General features: G+C 46.6%; 1 protein-coding gene across 1 annotated transcript in view; it reads right to left on the reverse strand.

Annotated features, from left to right (window-relative positions):
- Positions 1-21,933, reverse strand: part of SMARCAD1 (SNF2 related chromatin remodeling ATPase with DExD box 1) — a 1,912,998-nt gene that overhangs the window by 280,051 nt on the left and 1,611,014 nt on the right. Inside the window, exon 21 of the mRNA XM_069630562.1 lies at positions 6,867-6,985. Coding sequence (XP_069486663.1) covers positions 6,867-6,985 — 119 coding nt within the window. The remainder of the gene's footprint in view (positions 1-6,866; positions 6,986-21,933) is intronic.

The raw sequence follows: 21,933 nt of genomic DNA on the forward strand, positions 1-21,933 counted from the left end.
TCTTGGAGTCAGAGGAAGACGAGGGGGAGTGGGAAAACCTGTGCGACGTCCTCTGCAGCTTCCTTCTGTTGTTGCTGGGCAACCTGTCAGGCCTCTGTGTACCGTGGTCCAGGAACACCTTGAAGCCGGAGAAAGTGCAGGGCTTGAACTCAGTCCTGCCCTGGGACTGATGAAAGGAGTTTTGTCCAGGTTTTTTTTTTTCAGAATGGCCAAGGACTTGGAGGTTTGATTGGAGGTTTTCTTCTTTGTCAATTCGTCATCGGTTGACCAATGAAAAAAGTCTACGTCCTTGAAGGGCAGATCCAGGATCCGCTGCTGCACATCAGATGAAAACATAGTAGCGTGCATCCACACCATGCCTCCAATCTCAACACCAAGCCACAGTGCTCTGCTGGCTGGGCAGATGTGGGAGACTGAAGACTCCATGAGGTCCTGCACAATGGCCCAGGCATCTGTCAGACTGGCCTTGAAGGAGGCTTACTTGTCCGAAGGGAGGTCAGGCAGAAATTCCAATAGCCAAGAGGGCGTCTGCGTTGGCTTGCCGCAGATGCAGTCCTAAAATGGAATAACAGGGCTTTCCCAAAGACTCGAGGACATTGTCCTCCTTGGAAAGACAACTGGAGGTGGCTCCCATGGAGGAAGACGACAAAGACGATGGTTTAGAATACAAGGAGGCTGCAGCCACAACTGAAGAATGAGGCTGCGGTTGGGAGGCCAGGAGGATTGGCTCCCCATCCATCAGCCTGAACCTGCTGTCCGGCTTCTTGTTCACCTGGGCGTTGGCCCTGGGCTTCTCCCAGAACTTTTGCGTCACTTGCAGGACATCCTTCTGGAGAAGAATGCCAGACCGGATCATGGTGGCTTACTCAAGACCTCTGCTACAACTCCTGAATCCTGGGGGGCTTCCTCGGGCAGAGGGACCCCCCAAGAACTCTGCCAGGCCCTGAAGACGGTCATGAAAGGCCTTAAATGATGCCGACGATTCATTGTCCTGGGCGTCATCGTCCTCATCAACGTCATCCCTTAGGAGACCAGATGCCTGTACCGTACAATCCGCCGCCGCTTCCATAGGGAAGTGGAATGGGATCATCTTGCAAAGCCCATTCGATGAGCAAAAGCGCAGGCAGGCTCTCAGCTGGATCCAAGCCACGTGCCTCTCTGTCATTTTGAAACCTTGCGCCACACCCTAGCGCGGAGGGCGCAGAGGCACTGAGCCAGGAGAGCCCTCAGACACAGGAGGATACAGCTGGGTCTTTCACCCAATATCACTCCGTTAGGAGCCGAGCCCTCGGCCGGCTGGCCGGTAGTCGTAACGCCCTGATATTAGGGAGAGTTCTCATAAATGGCTGATTTCCCTTACCTAATGAGTCCCTCAGCAGCTGGATTTCTAGGATTTATTTTTCTCACCTGGTAAGAGTGTGAGCCTTTTTTCCCACTTTTACATTTGTTTTGCTATGTGTGTTTCTACTTTTTGTGTGATCTTGGGCACTGGAGCCTCACCTACTCCATGTGCACCACTTTTTGTGCGTGTTACACAGCACCTTTATGTAGTGACACAGGGTTGTCTTTGAGACTTCCCCACTGACTCCATTTTTCTGGGGCTGACTACTGTCCCCCAGAAACATGTAAAGTTGCCATTAACTTTATATAGTCACTTTAAACCACAGACCCAGTACACCACATCTTACAAGGAGTATCGGAAAGGGTTAACTTTTATCCCTTTTTGTATGTGCCTCTTGGAGCGTTGTTTGGCTCCCTTAACATTAAGACTTGGCTGGTGGCAGTGGTATCTACCCTAACTTTTCTTCCGCGATTATATTATATAAACGTGGTAATGTTTTAGGCTATTATATTAGCCTCGAACAGAAACCGCTTGACCAAATACATTTTATTTTGGTTCCGGCTGGGTTTAGTCACCATTTCTTTTTGTTAAAGTTTTCTTGTGTTTTACTCTGCGCGCCAAACCGGGGATGACTCCTTTGTTCGCTGGTTTTTCGTGGGCTTCTGCACAGAAGCCCTCCTTAAGGCGCCTGATAGTCTAGGTAGGCAGGATGTGAGGGATCGATCTTCGGACCCCTGCCATGGGTTCCCTTGGTAACCCAAGTCGCACTCTTGTCTGATTGGCTAAGGGGACTGGCCTTGCCAGGCCAACCACCCTGCTGTGTGATTGACAGCCAGGCTGTATGAATGGGGGAAAACTGCATAAAAAGCAGGTCTCTGGGACTGGAAAGGCAGAGTCGCCACTGGAACGAAAGAATCAACGAGGAACTGGAAGAAGAGGACCCCTACCACGAATGAACTGCCTAGTGAAGCCCTGCTGCAGGTCTGAATCGCCAGAATCAGACGACAGAAGATCCTCCAGGAAACTTCTTCCCTTGAGCTGGTGGGACCACCCAGTTCGCCCAAACTACAAGCCAGGAGCCCTCCTTTGGTCGAATTCGCTGTACAGAGCTACAGTGGGCCGGATAGCCAGGAAGGTCGGACCCTGCATTGGCTTTTAAAGGACCGCACCTTTTATTTGTTGTTTTGCTCTGCTACTGGTTTCTTCCCTGGGCGGCGCAGGACCCTCCAGTCTTCCTACTTCTGATCAGTCCGACAGTCGATTCAGGACCCTAGCAACTCTTCCCATAAGTTTGTGAACCAGTTTAAGCAAGGCAGTACATCAGTATAGGAAATACTTAAATGAAAACTGAGCAACATGGCACTTCACAAGGTTTAAAAGTGGGGAGGAAAGGGTGGTTATAATAAGTAGGTGCATCAACACAGTTCTAGTTGAGAAGCAATCTAGAGAAGGCAGTTCTAACAAATTTAGCCAGAGTCAGTAGGCCTGTGCCAGAGTCAGTGGTACAGGGCAAGGGACCAGGAGCAAAATGTTCTTGTAGCTGCAGTCAAGTCTTTGGTTAACGATTTAAAAAAAAAAAAAGGTGGATGCAGAAGGTGAAAGACAATGTTAAGAGAGAGGGGTGGCCAACCCAACAGGTAGGTAAAGGATTTAAAGCACCTTTAGCTCTACAACACAGAAAGGGCGGCCTGGCGGAACAATGTACCTTTAAAATGAAGAAGTGGCTCCGGCGGTGGCGGTTGTTCCTGGTACTTCCTACAGTTCGGGGGATCCAGCAGAGGAAGAGAGGCTCTCGTCGTGGAGGAAGGTTCGAGTTACTGCACTACCCAGGGATGAAACCAGCCGCGGTGCTTCCCGAAGAATAAAAGGTACGCTCCTTTAAATCGCGGTCCGGGTGGACGGGTGCCTGGCTATCCGGCCTCCGAGTACAGGGTACCGGTGATTCGACCAAGGCAGGTCCGGGAATACGATTGGCAAACTGGTTGGCCCTACCAGCTCAAGGGAAGAAGGCTCTTTCAGATGAAGATCTTCTCTCGTCGTGTGGAGAAGTGTGGTGAGACGCTGCAGCAGGGCTTCACCGGTGGTTCAGTCGTTGCAGATGTCTTTGGCTTCTATCCCATAGGAAAATATTTGCGGTCCAATATTTACGGTAATAACTACTGCCACCAGCCAGAAACCTGAGTGAGGGACTGTACGGTACCCTCTCGAAAATGAACATAAGGGAAAAACTATTAACCCTTTCCGGTACCTCCATAGTAAGATGGGTTGTACTGGCTTAGTTCATAAAAATTGACTAGTAAAGTCAATTTGGACTTTACATGCCCTGGGAGACAGTAGTCAGTCCCAGGGTATGGAGTCTATGTTTGGGGGTCGCTACGACACCCCTGTGTCACTGCACGGAGGGTGCTGTGTAACACATGTGAATAAAGATGGTTCCTATGGAGGTGAGAAAAACCCTGTAGACATTAAACACAAAAATAGCCTAACACTCATAGCAAGAAGGTCTAAGAGTGGGAAAAAGAAACTCACTCTTAGAAGGAGAAAAAACAAACCCTTAAAATCCAGCAAAGCTGCTGGGGGACTCTATAGGTAAGGGAAATTAGCCATAGAAAGAGAATTCTCCCTAACATGCGGTGAAAGTGTTTGAAATCTTTCTCCAATCACGAGGGCTTGTCCTTCTCTTCTCTTCTCTTTGAACTAACTTTTCTACCAACCAACCTCGTCCAGAATCTGTGCCACAAACTTTACCGCAAACTACCCTGCCCTGTGTGATCTTGAGCAAAAGACATTTAACCCATTGACTTTGGCCCTAAGCCTTCTCTAGCTGATCTACTCAGTGTAGTCTCTCTTGTTCAATTGCCGTGAGTACTTACCTGTTGGTTTTGCCTAATTTCTAATAACTTTGCCTTTCCCTCCCTTTTAAATTGCTGGAGTGCCATTTTGCTCCCACTTCATTTTGTGAGCTTAACTTGTCTGGAATTTAAAGGAAGTGGTGTGGTATATTTATGATTGTGAATTATGACTTGCTTAGAATAGGGAAATGTTATACAACTGTTGAGTAAATAAATATATATTCTTTTACTTAGAAACCTTGAGTCAGTGTTTGCCTGAATCATAGTAATTGCTGTCCTTTGTGTAACTATTTGTACTGCTCACTTACTCTTGAGATAAGTCTGGCTGCTCCGCTACTGCTACCACTATAATTGTAGTAAAGGCTTGTACCAAAGGTGAAATTGTACCGTCACTTGTAGTCTTAATTGTGTGTAGTGTTCCCAAAGGGTACTACATATAATTCTGCCTAACACCCGATTCACAACCTCGGAGCCAGTACCGGTAGGCTGGATGCCCTCGGCACCTGTGCCAGTAGCCCTTCTGGATAATGCAGAGGACAGCCTCTTGGAGGTGGCACTCCATGATCCCTTAACGCCTGGGGTCAAAGAAGAGGACAAACTTGATTGCCCTTCTGAGGACAGCCAGGTAGGGCACCTAAGCCCTGCAGCTTGGGAGCCAGTAGCCAGGATGGCCTCAGGCCTGCCAGAACCTGAATCCGAGGAACCCCGATCCGTGGGGACCCCGGGGAAGGAGTTGCCACGCTGCAGAGCTGTGCTGAATAGAGTGCCTACCTTCTCTTGATGAGATCCTGGAGACAAAGTCCTTAAGGTGGGGCAGAGAAGTGTGGAAGATCTCCCTCCACTGTGACAACAGATTCTTCAATGCCCTGTGACTTAGAATGCTGCAAGCCGAACATGCGTCCCAGCTTCGGTCATGCCCAAACACTGAAGACAGAGTGCATGGGGGTCCGAGGCCGGGAACGAGCAGTCGCATGAGGCACATCTCGTGAATCCTCTTACGGCCGCCATGCGCCAGGGGAGGCGAGGCACCGAAGGGAAGTTAAATAAGATTTAAAAATACAATCACCAGGCCCTAGAAAGCCTTGTGGGTGATGCAGAGTGTCTTTAACTTGATTCTTGCAGCCACAGGGAGCCAGTGACAGGATTTCAGAGCTGGAGAGATACGATCCCTGGGCTTGAGGCCAAGGACAAGTCTTGCAGTCCTGTTCTGGATAAGTTGTAAAGGTCGAAGAGTAGAAGCAGGAAGATTTGGAAAGAGGTTGTTGTAAATACATACAGGTTGCACGGAATACATGGAGATCTACAAACGTGTTTTAGCCCCTTTGGAATTAACCTGCTTGGTTAGGAGAGGTAAATGGTTTCACTTCAGCGCAACAAAAGTAATCTACAGGTTGCAGCGGTTGTTGAATTTTTCATTGGAGAGGCGCAACTGTTTCTCATGAATAAGCATGAGAAACCAGGCTTAGCAAGGCAACCCTAATCAATGACTCAAGGTTTGGGCCCGTGCCCCAGGAACATTAAAATAATGGGCTAAAACGGTGCACTTTACAGTGCACTCTGTGAAAGATTGGTTAAGAAAAACACAACGTTTGCAATAGGTTTTGTAGGGCAACACATGAAAATATCCAATATAGGCAAGTCACCAACAGTGCACAGAAACATTTTCTGGCATTAATGGTAAAGCCAACATGATGGCTGGTCTTACGTGGCCATACTGGCTATATTGGTGCAACCAGTCTGGGGGGGGTTCTTATAGCAGCACACCATTTATTATTGGTAAAGCCAATAGTAATATGTTCTTATAGGTTAATAGTGGCATATATTGGAGCAGCCTGTATGGACATGTATGAGGACAGCCAGGAGGACATTTATTTCATAAACTGGCATATACTGTGAGCAAAGGCATCATGAGAAAGCACTGGAAAATGGATCCTGTGAAATGTTAATTTGCCATCAATAGGATATTTTCATGCATTACCCTACAAAACCAATTTCGAACTGAATATCTTTTTGCCCAATGTTTTACAGAAAGTGTATTGTGAAATGCACCAGTTTAACCCATTATTTTTTAAAAAGTCCTCGGGAAAGACCCTGCCAACCCTCCCCCCGACGACAAGAGATTGGTTTTGACTCCCTCGATAGGCTTGGTCACTTCAAGCTTATTCATAGGAAAGACACCTCTCCACTTAAATCCGCCGCAACATGTAGAATACTTTTGTGCATGGCTGAAGTGAAACCATTTAGCTCTCCTAACCAAACCGGTTCACTCCAAGGAGGCTGGTACACATATGTAGATCTCCAGCGAATTCTGCACTTTTGTGAAAGCAACACCAGTGCTACAAAAAATGAACCTGTATGCTCCTTTGGACATTTTAAAATGAATGCATACTTTAACCAACTACTTTGAGGCGTTTACAACTTTTGGTTGCACATCGTGATGCTTGTACCGCTTTAGTGATAAAGATTCATTAAGTTAACAAATAACCCCTCCCACCCACCGCAATGTAGATATATACAATTGTAAAATCAAAACAATTGTAAAATGATGATATCCTCATCATTGCGTGATGAGGATATTCATCACGCAATCATGAGCACATACTATAGTCTTTCTGGCGGTGACTAAGAATAGAAACGTTCATCAAACACTAGAAAAACAATGCTGAGCTTACCTGTCAGAAATCTGTGTTTTCCCATCTAGCCTGAGGTACCGGTGCCCGTGATGTTTCAGAAATACTTCTAAAATATCCAGCATCATAGTGAACTGGCTAAACAACACAACTCTGTCGCCCTGTTTGAAGAAAGAGCGACAGTTATCTTACAAAGTACTGAAAGTCTCATTACGCGTGCGCTTAAATATGTGAAATTAGTCCAAGTTAGTCAAAATGTCGTTCAATGCCCACTTTCAACACGCCAACAGGGTTTGCAGCACACATATAATGCTTAATTGTGAACACAGAAAGCGTGTATTGTACATGAATCCACTTGTCTCTATTGTACTTTCTGTAAGTGACGAACATTATGAGCAGCTTGATTCGCCGAGTGGGCGCAATCTACAGATATAGGAAACCCGAAGGTGTACTGTATACGGTGGAAAAAATGAGCTACAGATCTGTGCTGGCGCCGATTCCAGAACACGGCCCTGAGAGGTAGTTTGAAACACTGCACGAACGCACCACACCACCCGCCTTACAGCCAGAGCTAATGAGGCCATTCCCAGGTGTGTATGAAGAGGCATCACACTAAAATTCTAGGACAGAAAAAAAGGCAAAACCTGAGCAACTTATAATAATACATCACACAAGCAAAATCATCAAGTCCGACAATAAATCGCATTTCCAATCCAAAATGAGAATATATCAACATGAGTTCTAGAAAATTAGTGCCGACTTTGCACGCGTTTCAACTGCAGACCCGGAGAACCCCTTTTAGCTTACTTGAATCTCTCTGATCGCATTGCAGACTCAGTAGTCTTCACAGAAATGTATTTCTCAATTAGAGCCACGAGGGGGCAGCGCCAGTCCAGTAATCAAACACATTTGACATTTTCGGACTCTGCCTCCAACTCATTCTGTGTTTTGCATGTTGTGGGGTGGATGCATTTATTTTTGTCCTGCAACGCGCATACTAGCCTGACTTCCATTGTTTATTTATTTTGCTTCTATAGCACCATACGCCAAGGTGCTTCACACAATAATTAGTGAATTGGTACATTAGAAGTACTGATGACAATCAAAAAATAGGGAAGAGCAAAGTAACAGAGATAAAGAACTATTATATATACAATATATATTTAATGAAAAAACTTTGTTAAGGGGACGTTCTAGTTAAGTTGCACTAATAAATACCTATGGAATTCAATGAAAAAACGTTGTTAAAGGGACGTTATGGTTAAGATGTGCTACTAAAAACCTATCAAATTCAGTGAAAAAACTTTGTTAAAGGGACATTATGGTTAAAAGGAAAACCGAAAACCCCCTGAAATTCGTCAGTTGTGGTAAGCTAAGCGACCATAACTCGCGCCACCACTGTGCACGGTTAAGAATAACACCCATGACATCAAAGATGACATCACAAATATGATTGACATCACATGTGCATTTACTTTTCATAGAAGTCCCTACAAGGGGTTGTGAATGTAATGTTGGCAAAACAGTGTCAGGGGTCATCTGGAGATGTGCGATGAACTACATACTTGATTATGCAATGTATTGCTCAAAAGAACATTCCATTGCAGTGTTGTTTCTAGTACAGGAACCTACTCATACAGAAACATAGGCATTGGCTGCAGCATGCACCATAGAGATGTAATATTTCTAATTTTCCAATGTTGGATAGTAAAACAGTGAATGCTTCTGTATCACACTCTTGCATACTGTGAAACATATACGAAGTAGGTAATAATGCATCAGTTATTGTACTACTACACACAGAACAATAAGAGACCACAATGTATACAAATATGGGGCTTTATACAGGGAGAGTAAAGTAAGTAAACAAGAGGCAGTATCATGAACACTGTGTATAATCAACATGATTATCTTTACGCATAGAAATGATTGCTGTGTTTCAGGCCTGCTTCTTCCCCTATGTATGTGCATCATAAGATGAGATTGAATTCTAAGGAAAGTACTGTAAGAACATGTGAGAATAGCAACGTCTACAAATGTAATACCTTTTGAATTTTAAGTTTTTGACTGTCAGTGAATCAACTCACCTGGCCTAGATATGTTAGTGAACAAGAAAAGAAGGTGCTAGACATGTGATGTTATCAATCATATTTGTGATGTCATGGGTGTTGTTCTTAGCAGTGCATGGTGGTGGCGCGAAGTTATGGTTGCTTAGCTTACCATAACTGCCGAATTTCAGTGTGGTTTTTCGGTTTTACTTGTAACCATAACGTCCCTTTAACAAAGTTTTTTCACTGAATTTGATAGGTTTTTATTAGTGCAACTTACCCATAACGTCCCCTTAACTAAGTTTGTTCAGTGAATTTCATGGGTTTTTACCAGTGCATGCTATTTTCCTACAACTTAATAATATCATACTTACCCAATATAGCAATATTTGTGTCCAATTTACGAAGTGTCACCTTAAAACTTTGCCATTTCCCACCTTCTAGAAACATTTTTAACACTTCTATAAGCTTTTTGCAACAATTTCAACTAGTTTTGCATCCGTAGACGTCTACTAACATCTGACTTCATTGCTAAAGTTCCGGACAGTGCCACATGACCATACGCTGGCGCACGGCATGATGACCTGTCCAAGTACCTGTCCGCACTACGCAATAAGATCCGTACTTCGCGGACAGTTCAGAACCGCATTTTCTACTGATTTAGGAACTTTCAACTTCAAAATGTCCCTTGCAAAGCTCCAACACCTATTCCTACTCATCAATTAACAATCTAGTACACAGTACATACTTTTAGCAAAACTGCTATTTAATTTAAAATGGAATCAGCTTATGCCATCCCTCCTCCACAAGAGACACCACTACTGCTGTAATCAAGGAGCATGAGAAACACTGCCCCCTACCTTAGAAATAACACACACGCAACATTTTCCCCTGTCCACCTACCCCTCCATATTAGTGTTTGGTGCCTCTTCCCTCATTTCCCTCCCCACCTTTCGTTCTAAGTTCTCCTGCCAAAAAAAAAAAAAAAATACATCCAAAAACAATAAGAGAAATCTTCCTTTAGGAACCACCTTTCACAGTTAAAAATAGAACTAAAAAAAACATATAGACTATCTACTTTATGTTTCTCAGTAAAGTACATAGACTCAATAAGATTTTCCAACATTTCCATTTGCATTTTGTGTTATGCTAATGGCAATATTGTGGCGTTTATCCCGTGTTCCATGGACCGGAACGGTGGATACCGACCTAACAGCCCAAGTTATCAACACAAGCAAAGCAAGGGAGACTAACGAGGACTCCGGACCCTTATCCCCCCATTGCAGCCCCTGTAATGGGGGATGAAGGCTATTAGCACCCTAGGTTCCCAAAGCGGGAACCCGGGGTGCTAAAAAAAAAAAAAAAAAAAAAGGATTTTTCTTCCTACACCAGGATGCCGAAGGAAAACCCTTTTCAAAGATGGCCACTGTGGAAAGGGAAGGCGGGGTTCCGTAAAGGGCCCCTCTTCGCTTTCCAGGGCTGCCTGCAGAAGGCGAAAAGAGAACCCTATGACCATATTACCAAGAGCACCTTTTTCTTCCTTTTCAAACTTATCCCAATTTCGAAAAACTTTACCACAAAGCCAGTACCAGGTGGACATGGCCAATTTAACCCCATGTGTTGTCCCTCTTGGTCATGGCAAGTAGCCAGATTGTCCGGATCATGACCTTAAGTCCATGACCCGGACAATCTGGGCACTGCGCATGGAACCAGGCTACACCTCAGTCACCAAAGGTATATCACTATTTTTTGTACCTACATTATGACACTTGTCAAAAAATAAAACACGGGCATATTTGCAAAACCATGCTTTCAAGTCCTTGCCAATGCTCCTTACACAAGTTTGCTGGAAATCCAGCCACGTTAAATTTTTTCAAAAGTATCAAATGTATGCACATACAATAGTCATATACCCTAGCCCCACTTGAATAAATCCATTTAGACATTACGAAAATATTTATATCTAGATCTATAATCTTTTTGCAAACATTTGTGTAGATTGTCAAATGGAACCACATTTATAAGCCCTTACAGTATTTTGGGACCCCCCCTCTAATTTTGCACCCTCTTGACAAAATCCCACCAAACTTTGCAAAAAAAATGATATCTAGATCGGTTATCAGTTTGCCAAATTAATTGTGGATTCGTCAAATGGCACCTATAAGCCTTTACATTATTTTAGCACCTCCCCTCTAATTTTGCCCCCTCTTGACAGAATCCCACCAAACCTTGCAAACTCATTCGGAATCAGGTCGGGAATAGAATTGCAAAATTGCACGCAGTTTCATTAAGTAGTGCCAAAGTTATAAGCCATCCAAGAACTGCTTTTCACCAACCCTGTAATGCTGAGGTGCCCGCGAACTTCTCAGGACTGTTTGCAAACATCCGAACCATTTGCAGACTTTCTTGGTGAAAAATAACAGTTTTTTTGCTTCTTGCAGCCATATCCCATCCCATCCTCATCACCACTCACCTCCCCAGAGATTATTTGATAAATTTGACAAATGCAATGTTGTGTTTTTTAATATATTTTTACTGCGATGTCCGCGGACACCGGCCGCTGTCCGTGAATCCAAGATGGCGGGTGTTTCCAAAAACCTGACGCACTTCACACTTTCCACCATCCAATCAGTGGGCGCGTCCGATGGATATAGATATCACCAATTTTTTGGGACCTACTTTTTAGTCGTTTTAAAAAACAACTACTGGATGGATTTTCACCAAATTTACAAAAGCACGCTTTCAGGACCAAGCGGCCACTCCTGCCGCAAATTTGGTGAAAATCCCTTCAGCGGTTTCGGCTGTAGGCCTGATCAAGGTTTCTTCTCCATTCAGTCTATGGGAAAAAAAGACATTTTGGGACCCCACCTATAACTTTGCACCCCCCTTGACCAAACCTCACCAAACTCTGCAGTAAAATTCAGAGTGGGCCATATACTTGTTTTGCAATGTTTGGTGAGGATTCGTCCAGAGTGAGCAAAGTTATAAGATGCCCAAAAAGTGCTATTCCTATGAGATGAGCAACTTAAACATAACTACTGGGCCGCTACCGCAGGCCCAGTAAAATATATATATGTATATTACATGGCCTGTGGTAGCGGCCATGTAGTTATGGTTAAGTTGCTAAACCCATAGGAAGAGCACTATTTGGGCGGCTTATAACTTTGCTCCCTCTGGACGAATCCTCACCAAACATTGCAAAACAAGTATATGGCCCACTCTGAATTTTACTGCAAAGTTTGGCGAGGTTTGGTCAAGGGGAGGGAGGGTGCCAAAATGTATTTTTCCCCATAGGCTGAATGGAGAAAAACATTGCTCACGCCTACAGCCGAAACCGCTGCATAGATTTTCACCAAATTTGCGGCAGGAGCGATGGCTTGGTCTCGAAAGCGTGCTTTTGTAAATTTGGTGGAAATCCGTCCAGTAGTATTTTTTAAAACAAAAAAGTAGGTCCAAAAAAATTAGTGACATCCTGTGTCCGGTTCGCAGACACACTTCCCTGTTCGCTCCGCTGACAGGACACTGATTGGCTGGCGCGTGTACGTCATGTCCGCGGACAGGCAACGTGTTGGCTGATTGGTTGGAGTGAAGCGTGAGGTGCGTCACATTTTCCCAATACGCCCGACATGTTGGATTCGCAAACATGCACAGACAGCACAGCGTGGAACAGAGCAGGAATCCAATTTTGGGGAGTGTGTTGGTGTGGAAAAATGGCTGGGAGGGTGGGGGAGTGAGGGATGGGTCAAATGCAGCATTTGTTTAGGTTGGAAAAGGCTGTGATGTGATTGCGGTGTCCGCGGTCACAGCGGCTCTCCGCAGACATACCATAGGTCCGATAGCACAGCAAGTAGAACGCTCACTTTGACATCTGTGCAGAGCCTGCAGAAGCAAGTTCGAATCCCAGGCAGGGCACTGCGGGTTTGTAGCGCTATATAAATGCACAAACACACAACCATTGACTGCACTACTGGGTATTTTATTATGCTCTGATGTATTGGCTTGAAGTAATTTATTAGTATGCCAAGTGAAGTGGATAGGGTTTGATGTGGTTGTGTTATGTTTTTGGGTTGTGGTCAGATGGCAGGTGTTTGCTTGCATGCGTGTTATGCTGTGGTGGTTGTGGACAGGGCCTAGAGTCTTGGGTGCATGGCCGAAGGCCATAGGCCTTGGGTGCAACCACCGCAGCATAACACACCCATGCAAGCAAACATTTTGACTCTGGTATGTGGGCTGCATAGGGGGTATGTTTTTAAATGTTTGTGTAAAGGTTGCCAGTAGTGTAATAGTATTTATAGGACAGTGGACATGGTATGTGGTAGTTGGTTTGTTGGATTGTGTTCAGAATATTGGTACCTAAGACTGTAGGCATTTTGGGTTGTAGTTAGTGGTCAGGTGTTCGCTTGCATGGGTGTGTTATGTTGCAGTGGCTGCGACTCCAATCGTTGTATACTTACGGTTTGCTTTGTTGAGGCTGTATGCAGTGTTTTGTCCATGCCATGCACCCAAGAACGTAGGCACTGGTCACAACCACCGCAGCATCAGACTCCCATGCAAGCAAACATTTTGGGCTGTGGTGAGTGGTCAGGTGTTTGCTTTCATGGGTGTGTTATGTTGCAGTGTTTGTGACTCCAATCATTGGATACTAATGTTTGCTTTGTTGAGGTTGTATGCAGTTTTCTCATGGTATAAGAAATTGGAGCAGATATTGTTTTTTCATTCTCTGTGATAAAAGAAAAGATCACATGTTAGTTAAGGTAGTTTGTAATGAGTTATTGCATTGCATAGTAGACATTTCTGTGCTTTGTCGACCCTCATAGTTAGTACTTTACAAGCACTATGCTTCAAACCAGTGTACTGTGCAATTTGTCCAGTTCCTGTGTTTGTTCGTAAAATCATTGGGTCTGTGGGAAAAAAATCCATGTAGCATTAAAAAAATAACTTTCTACGTTATGGTACAAGATTTTTCGGTGTTTGATATCAGTAGGACGAATTGAATAAGTGTATGGTTTTTGGTTTGGAAGTGGTGGTACTATCGTAATTAGATACCTGTTGGAGTATTCTAACTGTTTATTTCTTGTTGCATTTTAGCAGTATTAATTTGGTTGTTGCAGAATTTTAGGGCAGTTAGATACCTATTGGCGTATTTTAACTGTTGATAGTTTTGAAGTTGTTGAGGGTATTTTTATACGTATTAAGTGTTGTAGGGTTTCCTTAGAAAAATTTACATTGCAGTTGTCTGGTTGTAGCTAGATACCAGTTGGCGTATTTCGTTTATAGTTTTTCACTGTTAGATAGCTGTCGTGTTATTCTATTAGTTTATGGATTTAAAGGTAATTAAGGACATTTTGCAGATGTTTATACTCCGATTAGTGAATACATTTTGTTCTTAAAAATACTAAGTAAGCATTTACAAGATTTGCTGGTAATCTTTGTTTTAGAGTAATTAAAGTATCATCACATTCTAACCATCCACATTTCTTTTTTATGTATGCAGTGTAGTGACCTGCATTGGTTGTGGCTCCTGCATGGTAGATTATGCCTACTGTTGTGAAGGTTTTCTTACCAAGTGATACTTGTCCATGTGTGAATGCAGTCAGCTTGCAGTTGTTTTTGGTTCCATCTGCATTGTAACACAAAAACATTACTATTACATATTCACTATGTGACTGTATTTGTAAGGTGGAACGATTATCAGAATTGCAAGTAGTACATAATCTGCCATGGTTTGCATTTTGTACAAGTTGCTGAAATGGAACGGATTCACAATTAGGTATGGATACATACACAAAGCGTTCATTAAGGACTTGTTCCTGTGCCACAAGGCTGCAGAGAGTGCATGTATGTTTCCACATATATGAAATCTGGAAGATTTCATCTATAGGTATGTTTTTGTTTTCCAGTACTTGCAGTAAGTACATTAGACATTCTTGTGGCTCTTCTTGTGTGTTTATAGTGAATCTGACCATTCCAGCAAAGTAGTCCAATTCCTGCCTTATTCCAGAAACACTAAGTGTTGTCAGGATTGTTGGTTGCATTTCTGTGAAGGTCTACCATTTGCAAACATAATTGGTCTGTCCCGATTAAGTAAATGTTTTCAATAATTGGTGGAAATTGGATTAAAATATTGATTGCTACATTTGCATAGCAATTTACACCAGTCGTATTTGTAAATTTGAATGGACCAGACAGTCCTGTGTCTAAGTCATTTGTTGGAAGTGTGCACTGTTTCTTTGAAGAGGTAGTTGGTTTTGTTTGTGCAGTAGATCCTTCAATGGTTGTGGTCATTAATGAAGTATTAGCTTCTTTTAATTTCTTTGGAGGTGTGGTTGTCAGATCCTGTATAATTTCAGTCTGAACTAGTTTTCTTTTACAAACTTTTGCTTTTTGAGGAACAGGGTAGGTTTTGAGATGGGATGCGTAGAGTGCACGTAGTCTATTGTATTCTAGAATGCAAGGAATATCAGAGTTTACTTTACTTGCATCAAAATTAACTAGAAATAGTCCTTCAAGTGCACGTAGGCGTGATAGTGCTACATAGCTCATGCCTTCTTTAAACACGGTGCTGCCAATATCTATCAATGCTTGATCTAGGGTAAGACCTGTGATTTATAAATGGGGACGGTGTATGCTAGAGATAGAGAAAATTGTTCTCTGCGTACATACATGTCTTTGAAAAGAAGGAATCGGGCTGTTGAGCCTGTGTCATGGACACTGGTCAAGGGCTATTACCATTATACTCCAAAGGGTCCAAATGGACCCAGTCCTGGCGCCTTTGGCGCCAGGCTCATAAGAAAGTGTGCTCTGCACACTGTATGTCGAGGGCACGTGCTTCCAGGCCGGGTGTGGCCATTTGAAAGCATTGAAAGGCATGTGCAGAAGTCTGTGGGAGTGGCAAGGTGGAGCCACATGGCAGGGCTAAAGGGGAGTGGCTGGGGCCAGGCTATTTAAGCCAGCCCCACCCGCATGCAGGCGCTTTGCGTTGGTCTGCTGTGTTCAGCGTAACGCTTACCACCGTCTGAAGCTCTTACCTGTTTCTAGCTCAGCACGCTCCTCATCAGGTTCTGGAACATCTTCAGCGCACACCTACCTGACTCCAGCTACACCATCGCTCGAAGCGCAGCTTTCCCGATTCCAACTTTGCATCTTCAGCAGGCATCTTACTGGACTCCAGCCATACCATCGGTCGAAGCGCCACTTACCCGATTCCAACTCTGCATCTTCAGCGCGCATTTTACCTGACTCCAGCCATACCATCGCTCGAAGCGCAGCTTACCAGACTCTGCAAACCCATAGCGTGCAGTATGTAGCTTCTTACCCGATTACCAGAGCCATCGGAGACAGGCAGAATCCTCACCTGTTCCAGCATCCTCACGGATCCATCCATCTGGCACCCGCCGACAGGTCCTCGGATCGCCGCTCTCCATCAGACGCCGCCAGGCCATCCCTGCAAGAGAAAAGGAAAGCTCAGGTTAGAAACGGCATAAACATCTTACGCTTGGCCGCGCAACACATAAGCCTGGCATACAACCTTAAAACCCTACTTACCTCCGAGAATCTTGTACTGATAAGAGACTGCCTGACATGAATTGGAGGTAGGGGATATGATGTGGCCAAAGAGGCATGCAAAAGGAACAAGTTACTTACCTGTTACAGTTGATCTCCAGCATGGGTCTGGCATGGATTCACATGCTCATGAATATTCCCAGTCAGGCTGGGAATTCTCGGTAAAAGAAAAAAACAGTTTCACTTTCGTTTATAAACGGTCTTTCTCCTATAAACCAATCAATGAGCTCTGGGTCATACTGCCCCCAGCCAATGCCTACCGTCTCCCTAATACACTCCTCTGGCAGCCATCTTCAGATTTGGTAGCACATAAATTAGGACCAAGAGAAGAGCCGCAGAGGGGCAGGCGGGAGGGTTCGCATGTGAACCCGTGCAGACCAATGCTGGAGAACAACATTTACAGGTAAATAACTTGTTCCTTCTCCAGCATGGGGTCTGGCATGGATTCACATGCTCATGAATAAAGAATACACAGCAGTACATATTTACACAACCACGGGAGGTGGCAAGGCTCTACAGAAGCAATCGTTTACCTCCTCACCAGGCTCACCTTCAAGCAAACAGGTTGCACAGCACTGCTTGGCTGACTCTGGACTCCTCCCTGGAATCCTTGTCGACGCAGTACAATTTCGTGAAGGTGTGCGTCGACCTCCAGGTAGCAGCCCTGCAAATGTCCAGCAGGGGCACACTAGACAGGAACAGCGTTGTAGCAGCAATTGCTCTGGTAGAATGAGCTCTCGGATAGCCAGGCAGCGGTCGGTTTGCCAACCGGTGACAATGAGTCATGCAGCCGGAGAGCCACCTGGAAATGGAAGCCTTGGACAGGGCCTTCCAATGGTTCACAGGGCCAAAGTTCACAAAAAGCTGAGAAGTCTTCCCGGAAACTCTTTGAGCGGGCCACAGGCAACACCAAGGGTTTGTTGAGATGAAACTCCGATGGAACCTTGGGCGTGAAGGAGGGGTATGTCCTCAGCACCACCCTTGTCTCATGGAACGTCAAATAAGGCTGCTTGCAGGACAGGGCCTGGATCTCACCTACTCTTCTGGCAGAGGTAATGGCCACGAGAAAAGCTGTCTTCCAAGACACAAACTTGAGCGGAGCTTGATGCATAGGCTCGAATGGAGGCCCCATGAGCCTAGTCAATACCACATTGAATTCCCACACCGGGGCCGGAGCCTTCACCGGTGGTAACGAAACGGAACAGTCCCCTGATGAACTCTTTGACTAGACGGTACGACCAAAGGGAAAAAAGTCCTGGAGATCGGTTGTAGCGGAGATAGCTGCCAGATGCACCTTGATGGAGGTGTGCGCCAGCCCCGATTTAGCCAATGACAAGTACGGAAGAATTTGGGGGGCCCGCTACCCTCTGAGGGTCAATCTTCTGCGACCAGCACCAAGTTGCAAAACGCTTTCATTTGCGTCCGTAGTACATCCAAGTCGACGAATGCTCTGGCCCTGGCGATGACCTTCCTGCAGTCTGCCGGCAGCTCATTACCACCAAACTCTAGCACTGCAGGAGCCAGGCCTTCAAGTTCAGCACCCTTGGGTTTTGGTGCAGAATTGCGCCTCCCTCCCTGGCGAGAAGATCTGCGACCACTGGCAGCTGGACTGGAGGGGACGCTGACATGCTGAGAAGGTCCGGGTACCAGATCTGCCTCGGCCATGCTGGTGCGATGATAATCATCCTGCACTGGTACCGTCTGAGTTGGCTGATGACTCGTAGCAGTTGTGGCAATAGGTGTCATGATTCCTGCCTCTCATGTCCCCAGCCCTCCAAGATGTCAGGCTGGAGCCAGGCCATGATCACCTACATGGCCCTCAAGGGCCTCTCCATCCCTCCAAAGACCCACTTGTAGTCAGACTTGGCGCTTGTGCCACCAGACTCACTCACTCCCATAGGATAACATTGGGGATTGGACTTGTAGTGCATTGATGGGGACAAGATGGATGCCCCCACATATTTCGGTTCCCAGAACTGCATGTGCAGTTTAGTCTTTTGGGTGTGGTTCAGCCCAGAGACACCTGGGATACCCAGAGACTATTTAAGCCACGCCCAGGCTGAGAAACATGCTTTGCGTTTTCTGCACCTGCAGCGTGACACTCGCCGTGTTCGGATAGGTCTCCAGTAGGCCTGCATCTTTCTTCTGCGCTCAGCTCCTGCAAGAACACCGTTAGGAACAGCCTTACCTTGCGGCGCTTCTGCCCATCATTCATCGCTCCTTCTGTTTTGTGGGCATCTCCGGCGGTGTCATTCCCATCCCGGCACGCTGCTTCCTAAGGAAAAGGGAAAAGAACAGAAAAAAGGCATTAGTAAGTATTCTGCAAATCTTCGCTTATTTTTAAATACTGTACGAGCTTCAAACGCTTACCTGAATCCCAGCCGCTTTGGGGTAACTGTCTCCGGAACTTCTCATCCATCTGCAAGAGAGAAAAGACACTCCCGGTTAGCGTGGAGACATCTAGAGGCGCCGCATACCGCGCTTGCTCACCGCATTTCTTCTTCATAACCGGCATCCACGCTGAAAACGTGGCGGCACCTAAAAGACACAGAAAAATAACTCAGTTCAATACAAATACGAAAGGGGTGCATCGTGCATCACGCGCTCACTCACCTTCAGCGCTACTCATCTCAGCAGCACGCTGCCATCCCCGGACGCCAGCCATCATCTAAGGAAGGAAGGAAAGGAACGAAGTTAAAGAACCTTTCAAAAGACTCATTATACTTACCTGTCGGACTCTTGCCAGTGAAGTAATTAGGCAGCAACGAGCCTGCATCAATCAACGCGCCCCTGCGCTGAAAGCAGGATGGAGAGCACACTATCCAAGAAAACAAGGTGAGCTTTGGATCAAGGGAAGGGTTGGACCCCGGGGAAGAAGGGGCTCAAGCACACAGAGACAATAGGGAGTTAAACTCTACCAATCCTGTGTTTCAGGCCCAGTCTCCAGTCGAATAGCCTCCAGGGAAGGGTTTGAGGTCGTAAGAGGTCAGAACAGGTTGAGTGACGTCCCCGTGGATACCAGGTGAGCGTTACAATAGGGGGGGGGGAAACATGTATAGAAACAGGCCTTCCCAAGGGAAGGAGAATGCGTCCCGAATGCACCCTGGCTGAGGAAACCTGCTGTCGAACTCCGGCACTTGGTGTTCGTCGCCGTCGCAAACAGATCGATCTGGGGACTGCCCCATTGCAGGAAAAGTTTGTCCACTTGATCCTGCCAAAGCTCCTACTTGTGGCAAGAGCGCAGTTCCCTGCTGAGAGAGTTGGCGACAGTGTTCTTTACACCTGCCAGGTGAAACGGAACAAGGAACATTCCTTGGGCAACGGCCCAGGGCCACAAGTCCTGTGCCTCTTTGGAGAGCGCTGGTGATCTGGTGACCCCCTGCTTCCAGATGTAAAACATTGTGGTGGTATTGTCCGTGAAGACCCTCATAAATTTACCCTTGAGGGACAGCAGAAACAACTCAAGGGCTGAAAACACTGCCCGTAGTTCCAGTATGTTGATGTGTAGCATCTTCTCCTCCGGCAGCCACAGGCCTCTGGGGTGAAGACGTCCGGTGTGGCCTCTGCATCCTTCCAAAGAAGCGGCCGTCGCGACTCTCTCCTGGTACGGGAGGGGGCGGGGCCTCTCGAAATCCGTGCCTCCGAGGATGTTGGAGCGCACGCCCCACCACCTTATCGCTCGACAGAACTCCTGGTCAAGCGCGATTCTGTCCTGGAAGCCCTTGGACACCTGAATCCAACGGGCATCCAGAAATTCCTGTAGCGGGCGCATCCGCAATCTGCAGAGCCGGATCAGGTTTATGCATGACATCATGCCGAGCAGCGACTTGATGGTCCTCACCATAGCGATCTTCAGTGCTAACAGCTGTTGCAACGTGCCCAAGATAGCCGCTATCCTCTCCTCCGATGGCGCCGCAAGGCAGGACACTGTCGAGCCAGGATCCCAGGAACAGCGCGTCCTGCGATGGAGTCGAGTAAGACACTGCATAATTCACTGAGAACCCCAGGTCCGTCAGCAGCCAGACGGTACTCGCTGTGCGATCGACGGCGATGTCCTTTGACTTGGCCCAGATAAGCCAGCCGTCGAGTTAAGGATACACATGAATTCCCTGTAGTCGTAGATGGGCCGCCACCGGAGCTAGGCACTTGGTGAAGAGTCTGTGCGCTGACGTCGGTCCGAAGGGGAGAGACTTGAACTGGTAATGCTTCCCTTGTACGACGAAGCGCAGGAATTTATGATGCTTTTCTTGTGTGGGGACGTGGAAGTACACGTCCTCTAGCTCCAACGATGACAAAGTCTCCCTCCTCCAGCTGGCCGAGCACATACTGCAGCGTGCCCAACCTGAACTTCTGGGACTTTATGTACTTGTTGAGTCGTCGTAGATCGAGAATAGGCTTCCAGCCCCCGATGGTCTTTCTTATGAGAGAGTATCTTGAGTAAAGTCTGCAGCTGCAGAGTCGCTTTGCAACCAACTCTATCGCCCCTTTTCTTAACATGGCCTGAACTTCCAGCAGCAGCTGAGGGATGTGTCGAGAGATGTGTTGTTCCTGTAGGGCCACCAGTGGTATTCGCGGAAACTTCTGTTGAAATTGTAAAGTGTGTCCGTGGATGAGAGCGTCCAGCACCCATGGATCGGTGGAGATGGTGTCCCACACACGGACGAAGCTCGCCAGCCATCCGCTCAGTGGGGTGCAGGGGTGGGGACCCAACATCTTGGTGGCCACCGGCCTGGAGGCTGGTGCGCTGCCCTGCGAGCCTTGATGACGACGGCCACCTCCGAAGGCCTTGGAGCAACCCGTGTGCTTCCTGGGTCGTGGAACAGGAGGGTTGGCGGTTAGAGCATGAGCCCTGCCAAAACCCTTCGAAGACCTGCTACACTTCCCTCCAGAGGAACGAAAGGACGGGCGGTGCTGTTGCAGTGTGCCCAAGGGCACAGGCCGTCTCTGTGTCGGCGTTGATGACCTGGAGGGATTCTCCTGAAAAGGTAGTCTCTGTCAAAAAGGCATGTCCAGGACTCTCGTCTGGACCTCCTGTCTAAAGTTGGTGTCCTTGAGACAGCCAAGACGACAAAGGCAAACCTTTTTCCCCATCTGGCAGAAACCTGTGTCCACAATGTCCAGGGCCATGGTGATGGCGTGGTTTGATGCAACCTGGTCTTCCTGAAGGAACTCCAAAGTCTCGACCCGTTTGTCATTGGGAGGAAATCGAGGAGTGGGGCCATCTTGTACCAAACTCCCGGTCGTATCTGGTCATGATTGCTAAGGGGTTGGCCACCTTGACTGTCTCAGAGTAGAGACCTTTCTACCCATGGAATCCAATTTCTTCTCCTCGTTGTTCGGGGCTGCAGATGAAGAAGACAATGAGTTTGACGACTTCTTCCTAGCGGCCGCTGAGACCACGGAGTCCGGCGATGGTTGAGACCGCATACACTAGGGCGCAGACTCCGGCACCCGGTATTTCTTTTCAAGTCGGTCTCTCTTCACTGGGGCTGAGGTGG

Source organism: Ambystoma mexicanum, chromosome 6q (genome assembly GCF_040938575.1).
Source record: "Ambystoma mexicanum isolate Mex_15411 chromosome 6q, UKY_AmexF1_1, whole genome shotgun sequence".
In the NCBI taxonomy this organism is placed as follows: Eukaryota; Metazoa; Chordata; class Amphibia; order Caudata; family Ambystomatidae; genus Ambystoma; species Ambystoma mexicanum.